The 9,808-nt window shown below is 30.2% G+C and overlaps 1 protein-coding gene across 1 annotated transcript in view; it reads right to left on the bottom strand.

Moving 5' to 3' along the window:
* Positions 1 to 223: 223 nt before the first annotated feature.
* Positions 224 to 9,808, bottom strand: part of LOAG_01020 (hypothetical protein) — a gene marked incomplete at both ends in the record, with an annotated part of 9,886 nt that continues 301 nt past the window's right edge. The window contains 10 exons of the mRNA XM_020445622.1: positions 224 to 267; positions 781 to 949; positions 1,072 to 1,206; positions 1,629 to 1,793; positions 2,204 to 2,299; positions 7,847 to 8,009; positions 8,207 to 8,377; positions 8,580 to 8,722; positions 8,804 to 8,953; positions 9,109 to 9,232. Coding sequence (XP_020303938.1) covers positions 224 to 267; positions 781 to 949; positions 1,072 to 1,206; positions 1,629 to 1,793; positions 2,204 to 2,299; positions 7,847 to 8,009; positions 8,207 to 8,377; positions 8,580 to 8,722; positions 8,804 to 8,953; positions 9,109 to 9,232 — 1,360 coding nt within the window. The remainder of the gene's footprint in view (positions 268 to 780; positions 950 to 1,071; positions 1,207 to 1,628; positions 1,794 to 2,203; positions 2,300 to 7,846; positions 8,010 to 8,206; positions 8,378 to 8,579; positions 8,723 to 8,803; positions 8,954 to 9,108; positions 9,233 to 9,808) is intronic.

Here is a 9,808-nt window from a genome sequence, read left to right as displayed (position 1 = left end):
GCGGAGATGGAGAAGATGGTAGGAATCTCTGGATGAAAGAATTCGTGTTTCTTGATGAGAGCAGCGCTGTTGTTCCAACAATCTCTTTGTTAGTTCAAAGTTTGACTACATCTCCAAACTCCAGTTATTTCTGTTGTTCTATCATCTTTTGCTGCTTAGAACGAAAGCATGCGAGGACATTACAACCTCCGCATTTAAGATGTGCCCTCAAGTTATAAGAACCTCAGAGAACATTATCAAAAGTATTAACAGCACCAGTAGCAGCAACTGCAGAATTACAAGAAGCAAGAGAGAAGAGAGAAGAGAGAAAGAAAATGAAAAACTTCGAGCTGTCAAACTTCAAAACAAGTTCTTTTCGTTAATGACAAAAGTTTACAGACTATAAATAATGATTGCTTTCATCCAAACATTTATCACTTTATATTATCTCGTCTTTAATCTATATTTAAAAGGAATACAGAAACATTTTTTGGATTCTTTTCAAGTTTCTTATATTTTTAAACATCATTCCGAAGGAAAATATTTGAACTTCAATTTAGATTGAAATTGTAAATTATTACTTTGCAAAAAGGGAAATAAATCCAAAAATTTCATCAATACGACTGATTTATATACCAACTGACGAATTATTCAACTAATCCACTATTATCTAGCGCCGAAGTCATTTCCTGCATGGATTTGTTGAGCGCAAATTAAATATCAACTTGTTTCGTAAATTTTTCTAGATAAAATAAAATTAGGAAAGAATTTATTATTTAAAGTTGATCAAAAAGAACATACCATCATGTTCCTTCATTTCACTCATATCTTTTAACCAGGCCTGTCGGACAAACTCCATCGATTGAGCATCTTTTGCACGAATTTGAAACTCCGGAAGTCCTGGCTCATTAGGTTCAAGCTCCAACATGTCCGGTTCTGCTTCCGAAACTCGTATTGTATATTTATCAAGCTGCATTAATATAATATAATTGTACATATAATTAATTATTCTATCATTAATCGAATTAATCATCTCGTATGAAGTGAAAAAGTTAATCAAACTTGAGTCTCTTAGGGACAAGAGTATCTTACACGTATAGTAGCGTAATGTTTGTAGGATGGCACATCTCTGCTGCTATTCTTGTCCGTAAACATTAATTTGTTTTTAAATAGAAATACATAGCGTTCAGTGGGTTGCTGCTCACTTTCCCAGACCAAAAATGAGTCCTAGAAATTATCATTTATAGCTTTTGGAATTGAAATTTAAATTTGAATTTGAAAGGTTAATTTGAAATAAATTTGTCGAGAGTTATTTCAAACTGCAAAAAAAAACGTCTACTTTAAAATTTAAAAAACTAAAAATCTAGCATAAATTGTTCTGATACAAATATTTTGTTAATTATTTTAAACATAATCGAACGATTCTAATAGTTATCTTAAATTGGAAAAATACTCATTAATAGCATCAGGAAATTGCTTGGGATATTATTTTATATTCAAAGCAAACTAGATTATATTTTCACTAATTTCCATTAATCTTTAGACTTCCATGAAACATGCAAATGTTTTTGTCTGAATTATCTCAATGTCATCAAAACTCTCATTGTTATCCATCCTGTATTATGGTTAATTTAATATGAGCGACTAACATGTCGATAAAGTCGTCCAAGTTTGGTCAGATCACCAGGATACTGCTCAATATTCCTGATATATATCATATCGGCAACACGTTCCGGTATTGACATCAACAGTTCAAGTGCTCTTTGTATTGTTTTTGTATTTAGTTTAGCCCGTGATGCATATTTGACAAATTCCTCAAACATTGCTCAATAATCAGTGATACTACTTTACAGAAGAGATCGTTGAAATGTTTTCTCTGTTTTTGAATGTTTTTGTCCTCGAATATTTTTGTTCCAGCTTCTACTTTATTACTCAAATCCTGAATATCATTGCAAGAGTTTTAGTATAAATGATTTAAAAAGTGTTGAAATGTTTTGATGAAGTGGTAAGACAGAATTTTGGCATCACCGAAATTCTTATGACATGCATATGCGCTTTTTTAATTATCTTCAGCAGATTTTAAAACAAAGTTTTGTTTCAAAAAGCCTTAGCATTTAGCATTTCATGAGGTCAAAGTGCATGAATTTTGCATGGGAAAATTGAAATAACTTCAATCCTAGTTCAAATTATGATTATTTTCAATTCCTGTAAAATCTTAGAATACCTTGAAATAATTTTGGTACTGAACAATACGATCGGCAACACTTTGTAGATGTTCCTCGAATGTTTTTGTTCCAGCTTCTACTTTATTACTCAAATCCTGAATATCATTGCAAGAGTTTTAGTATAAATGATTTAAAAAGTGAAAGGTTCTGATTGGAAATTAAAAAGAAATTGAAAGATGAGTAACAAAAATCAAATTTTGGGATAAATTAATGCTCTTTCATTGCATCTTACAATCATCCACTTCACTTTTTTGCAAGTAAAATTGCTTAGGAAATTTAAAATTGAAATGATTCACAAGATTAAAAAATACAGGATAAGAAGGATCGGGTGATGAATGACTCATTGCAAGATTGAATAGCTATTAAATTTTGCATAAATAACTTTAAAAGCAAATAAGTAATGGAAAATTTTATTCAAGAAATGTTTCTCAAAAAATGCAACAAGAAAGAAAAGATCTGATAGCAAAATATTGATAGCGCACTGAACCTTGTTTTAATTTCCAGAATTGATCAATTCATTTTGTAAGTTTACTGATTACAGAATTTTCACAGATATGCAAAAGTCAAAAATGTTGCATCTTTAACTGTTTAGAATTCGACAACTTTGTAAGCTCAAACTTCCGTGGTATTAAAAATCGAAAATGCAAAATAGATTATTGTGCGATTACGTAACAGATCCAAGGATGAAAAGAGAGAAAAATTTTAAACAAATTTATTGATGCGATATATTTGATGGCAAGATTAGTTAGTTATACTTTCGTGGTACTATGTGGATCCGAGAATGATAATTTTAGAGTAATTGTGGCAAAGGAAGTGGGCAATGAAATCACGATTGTGAAAATATTATTGCAAAGTAACGATAGAAACAGTTCTTGAGAATTTTTAAAGGTAACTGTGAAACTTCCAGAAATTTTTAAAATAAATGCAAAATTTAAAATGAAATATGTTTTTTAAATTTTATGATATTAATCTTTAGGTATATTTTAAAGAAATATAATAGAGCCAGAAAATGTGAAATATCGTTTACGCCGGAAATTCTTTGTGCGATATTTGCATGCTATTGCAAACCAAACTGTTTCTTGCGCATTTTTGAAGGTTTGATGGTGATGAATTAACGAATTTACAAAACATTTGTAATTTAGAACGTTGTTGGAAGTAAATTTAATTAGTATTTGAAAATACAACTTTCACTGGAAAGAAGAATCAGGGAAAACGCAAATTACAAAATCAACAATTTTCACCCTATTTTCAAATAGATTTCTTTTCTAATCTAAGAATGTTTCGAAATGACCGTCTCCTTAATGCTTTAAAATTTTTCTTTAATTTGAAATTAAACCCTTAAATTTCATTGCTTTTCTACTTTTTTAGTGGTCATCTCCAGCCTTAAGTAGCTTACTGGTGCATAAAACTGTCCTCCTTATATTTCTCACTTATTATATAGTAACTAAATCATCAAACAGATAGATTATTTGCACCCTACGTCTTTTCAGCATGAATAAATAATTTTTATGATGCAAATTTCTTTTAGGTTTCATGCAAAAGTATTTGCAGTTTATGCACAGTTAAACTTTATTGAAATATAAGTTATATTTCAAATTGAGATATAAGATATATATAAGTTACTTCACATATGTTTTTTGCTGATAATTTATAAATTGCCCATTTGTTAAACATTTCTTTTAGATTTATGAAGTGATTTTAGGTAAAAAGCAAATTCGAGCGATTTCTTTACGAATCCGAAATGGAACATAAAACAATGTAGCAACAACAAAGCATTTTACTGAAGAATGGTTATCAAATGTGATTGGTCCATAAACCAATTACATTGAAATCGGGCCTTGAAGCCAAGAGGTATACTGATACTGACCTGTCACCAAAATTTGGCAATGACCAATTGGGACCAATTATTTAAGTTGATCTTCTTAAAACTAGACAAAAAGTTGTGAGGAAGAAAGTATCGGCAATGCACTCAAAATTCGAAGTAAAGTAGAATAGGAAAATGTGAGTGTTTCATGAAATGAGCAGTAAAGTAATGAGAAATGTCTTTTATGCGACAATGAGTGACAGTTATCTCAGTGCTTGAATTGAAAAGAAGCTTCAAAGGACTTTGAAAAGGAACTCGTAACAGAAAAGATCATTTGGTTGTTTGTCAATTTGGCTTTCTGAATTTTGCTAAATCATTAGAACTCAGATATATGAGCAGCAAATCGATGAAATGCGCTAAAAACTGTGATGCCTTCAACTAGCATTGACATACAAAAAGTGCTTAATTTCTTATGACTTTAATGATAACACGACCGGACAATCACCGATTCAACAGATTTGATTCAATCATCTCAACAACTTTTTGTAAACAGAAAGAAGAAAGTATTCTTTCAACCACCGAAGAGTAATGTACTGTAGGAATAAGCGAACTTATTTCTATCTCATAAAAATGTATTGAATGTAATAGTCATTACAGGAAATGACATGAGCCTAATTATAGTCTAATTATAATAATTGGGAGTTTTATGGCTCAGAAACGCTATTGCTTATATTCTAATCCAGTTTTAATTGATTGTAAAATTTTTAAAACAATGATACCTAAGCTAAGAGACAATCGGTTCTTACTGTTACTCATTTGTCTTTCTAAATTTTAAAGTAATAGTTATTTGTGTCTACTAATGTTTAACTGCAAAATACAACCAATGTTATTTATGTCTTCACTGACTAATGTATTCGCTTTAAACAATCAATCTTGACCTCTGTTTTATCACCATAAAGTTGACACCTTTTCTCTCCGACTCATTAAATTAATTTTGAGCGGAATTGTTGATTTTGACAATTGAGCAAACTTTTAGTATTAATGGAAGTGAAATTCTCTCGGGAAACCTTCGTGAAAAATCGAAATTGCAGAAGTTAAGTTACTTTAAATCAGGTGAAAATTGTTTTCTGAAGCTTTGAACAAAATAATCAATATGTTTGTTAGCTACAATAAAATGCTATCATTCTATCGAAAGCTTATGCTTTTCCGTCACTGCGGATGTATTAACTGACAATCGGACAGTCTTCATTAGTTCTGATAAGTGACTTGGCTTATTTCTAGTGATTGGCTTGGATAGGAATAGCAATGTAAAGTTATTAATTGAGATATTTAAGGTCATCCACGTGAACTTATCTATCAAAAAGAGTAGAAAAGTTACTAAAATTACTACTCTATTGATAAAGAATGCTATTTTTTTTTTTTTTGAAGTACTAATTAATATAACGAATTTAGTAAAATCTTTCATTAAAAAAATACTAAATTAAACGAACCTAGACTTCAATCCCTCTTTCATATCTAAACTACAAGAAGGATCTTTGCATGTGAAACTTGAAGCTTGCAAACAATTATACGGATGTTGTAAAGTGATTACTTGTGAAGTTCTAAAGAAGCGGGATAGCAATGATAGGATAGGAAAAATTGTACTGATCATGTTGAATCCATTAATGAAACCTTATCAAACATAATCAGTGAAACAAAGCCATCTTCAATTCATAATTTTAACTCTTTCACAAAATCGATTTTCCAACCTATATGAGATGATGTTTCTCCCGCATAGTTGCAGATGAACATTTGGGGAAAAAGGATTTTGCTGATTCGGGAAAATTCATAATCAAATACAAATTCTGAATTGGAATTCGATAAAAAGACAAAATCGTTTATAACTGTTTGGATGTAAATTCGAATGACATTATTGGAATACTGATTTTTAGAAAAATTCTCGACAGCAAAGTCCTAAAATTATGGATGTATGCAACGGTAACGAGAAGACAATCTTTGAGAAGAGACGAAAAATGCCAAGAACAATGAGAACTTTGTATACTTTTCATTTTTTTTCTGGGAAATGTTCGTTTTATATTTTTAATCTTTCGAGAAATATCAGGAATTTTGTAAAACGGGAAGTATATGTTTAAATTCGGTAAAACTAAGAGATTTCATTGCAGAAAAGTACTATTTCCGCTTTTTCAGTTTTTTGAGAAGATTGTAATTTAAGAATTTTTGAAATAATCTGAAAATTGAAAAATAAATTTCCACATTTCGTAAAAGTTGTAAATAGAGCTGAGCAGAAATAGCAAACTTATTGTTTTTGCAAATGTAGTGGACCAACAAATTTCTAAACAGTTTTGAAAAACGATTTTTAAAAATGCAACATTAAGGCGAAAAAATTCTGGAACTATGAAATTTCTAAGGTTAAAATTTGATATTCAGCAGGTAAACATCATGTATAACTTAAGCTTAATGTAAGTATTCGTGTAGTGATCAAAACCAAATGTTTAATTTATCAAAGGATAGGACTTGAATATACTTTAATGATAAAAATGTTTCCCTGGTAAGAAAAAGAATTATTGTCTATTGAGAGTTCAAAAAAATTCGTCATTTCTAACGAACGAAGAGAAACAGACAATGACATATGCAGTAAACGTATTTGCTGCATGCTCGACTTATTGGTTTTCATATATTACAGAATTTCAAATAATAAGATTAAATTTCAAATCATCAAAATTTCAGTAGTGAATAATATAAAGAGCCAAAATGAACGGAAAAAACAAGAAGTGTCAAAAACGAAAATTGAAATTGAAAAATTAGTGTCAATTACCACCTAATTACACATGATTTTATCCGAAAACTTATGTAATTCATTATAAAATAAAAATTCCATCAAACTTTGTGCATTTGAGTAAGTGGAACAATGGACCAAAGTTTAAATTTGAAAGTGGACAGGTGACAAATGGGAATTTTTCATCATTAATCCTCAATCCTATTTAATCCTGAACTATTTTGTTGAGAAAATGGAAAAAAATGTAAATCGAGTGAAATTAAGAAATAAAAACAAAAAAATGCTTGATAAGTTAAGAATAAAAATTATAAGTGGAGGTTTTACGCCTAATTGAAATAAATTGAGTAAATTTAATCTCAAACGAAGTTAGCACTGAACTTTAGCTGTATTTATTTCTAAAGTTTAAAATCAGAGTACTATCAGTATCTAAGCAGCCCGTAATTACCGCAACATTTTATATTAGCCATTTGTTTTAAAGGATTTCAAAGTAAGAGAATTTAAAAATAGCATATTATAATTATTCGCTTTAAACAAGCAGGATTTGCTAAATTCTTCAGAGCTTCTGCTAGATTATAGAAGTAAAGATCGGAAAAAGGAAATTTGAAGATCTGATTTACTCTAAGCAAGTTAATTTTAGAATTATTCGAAAAATATAAAAAACCCATTTTATTTTCTCCAATTTTTTGGTTTGGGTAGCAAAGATTCTGAATTATTTGATGAAAAGAGGTGATTAAATTTTGATTAAAATGAAAAAAGTACAAGAGGAACGACGAAGAATAGAAGAGCAGATTAAAACAAGATACTAATGGTAATGCAAATAAATTGAAAAATGCAAATTTACAGTTGTAATTTTCAATTTACGGTGATCCAAGGAACCGCAGAAACTTCATGGAAACCGACTTTTCATGATAAAATTTTCAGATAAGTTTTCATGATTTTTTCTCTGATAAATTCTAATCATGTTTTTTTGACAACATGATGAGAAATTTCGCAAACTGCATTTAATAAATTTGCATTTTTGCTGAAAAAATTTCAGAATGGCATACCTGTTGCTTTACATACCTGAAAAAAGTCGGTGATTGTTTTCTGCTTAAGCAATTCCTGTACATGCGGTAAATTATGATGAAATTGGATATGTAAGTCGAAATCACGTGATAGTCGTGTGAATGTTTGGCCCACTTTATTAGGATCATCCGAGTAGTATTGTAGGCCTTTCAGCATTATGCTGGAATTTTGGAGAAAGATTCTTAAATTTGCTTATGGAAGTTAGAAAATAAATTATTAATAGCAAAAAAGTGAACTTTTGCTACTAACTCACCACAAAGATGAAATGTCAATAGATTAAGAACGATTGGATCTTGACCTCAGACCTCTCCTGTAACCTGAGGAAACAGCAAATCATTCGCGGTGCAATAAACATACTTGGCGTGAAAATTATGCAGTTGTTTCAGATTCATAGCCAATTGATCCTTTTTTGTTTTCACTTCTTCCGGAATACCCATATCATCCAATGCTTTTAGATATGTATCAACAACTGTTCGTAGCTCATTAACGAATTCTTCCTCGGAACGTAATAGGTCATGATAAACTTGACTATAAAATAAAATTTGATCCGACAGTAGAAATCTAGTCCCGCATTTAAAACGGGATTTTCATCGAAGTTGAGCAAAGACAAGATTTGATGGTACCGAAGTACTTGTTATTCTGACGTGATGCAATCACCTTAAATCACATTGTCATGCATATTCTGGAAATAGCAGGATATCGGGGAGCATTCAGAATTTGGTAAACATACTCTCTTTTCATAATTGCTTCTTGTTCATCCGTTAAATTTAGGTCTCTGTTCACCAGTTCTCGAGTTCTTTTTCGTTGCTTGTAATATTCTGTTGGTGATTCGAAATATGATCCTGGTACCCAACCTGATTTCGGTGGACGTGCCTAGAAGAGATTTCATAATAATTCATATTTTCTTTCAGAAAATTGCTAAACAATGAGAAATTTTCTTTTGAAATCGTCAACCTTTGTTCTGATAAGCCATGAGGCGGCATTCTTCTTGTCTAATACTTCAACAATTTGTCCTTGTTCCAAGGATATCGATTCTGTATCATCAGGTTCAGGGATATAGTCTTGAGTTGCTATGTATACTGGCAACGATCGGGTCTCCGAAACCTTGAATAAGTATATAAATGTATATTTAGATAAAATAATTGCATATTTTAATTCCTTTTGCTATTTCAATATTAATAAATATTTCTGGGATTTTTGAATAGCGGAAATCCGTGATAAAATTTCGGATCAACGGTAATAATTTTGAATGATCCTACAGTGATAATTTCGGATGATGAACTTCGGCCACGATCGCTGCTTCTTGAAGTAATCGATTCGGAACGGTAAGATGATCGAGATGTGTGAGCTGCATAATTCACATCTTCTGTTGCTGTGTATTTCCTAGAAAATTGATAATGGCATTCTCTAGTGAGAAAATTGCTTTGATTCATTCAGGTAATGCTGGATGATCAAAGTGGAAAAGCCTTAATCAGATACATTATGAGTGGAGAAATTTTGTTGAGATGTTAAAAGAAATCTTCATCGATCAAACTTCCTTCCCACCTTTTGTTACTTTTTTGACTCACTTGAATACTTCCAGATAGATATGTCAGAGATTACTTATGACGAATGCTTCTCAAGTGAAGTAATTAACATACTAGAAAAGTTGATTCAGCTGTTATTTTTTAAAATATTTTTCAAATTCGCTTTTCTACAAGATGCAATAAATTTCTCAGTTGGATTTAGAATCGAAAGGAAGCTAAAATGATATGACTTTCATTATAATAGATTCAAAATTGACATTTTTTCAGTTGAATTCCAATTTCAAGTAATGATAATAGTTTTAATTCAGGCTTAAGTTAATACTTCACACCATAGAAAGATTTTTAACTTTATATATATATGTATATATATATATATATATATATATATATATATATATATATATATATATATATATATATATATATATATATA

The sequence above is a fragment of the Loa loa genome (genome assembly GCF_000183805.2).
Source record: "Loa loa unplaced genomic scaffold supercont3.45, whole genome shotgun sequence".
NCBI lineage: Eukaryota > Metazoa > Nematoda > Chromadorea > Rhabditida > Onchocercidae > Loa > Loa loa.
This window is presented reverse-complemented; position numbering and strand designations above follow the sequence as displayed.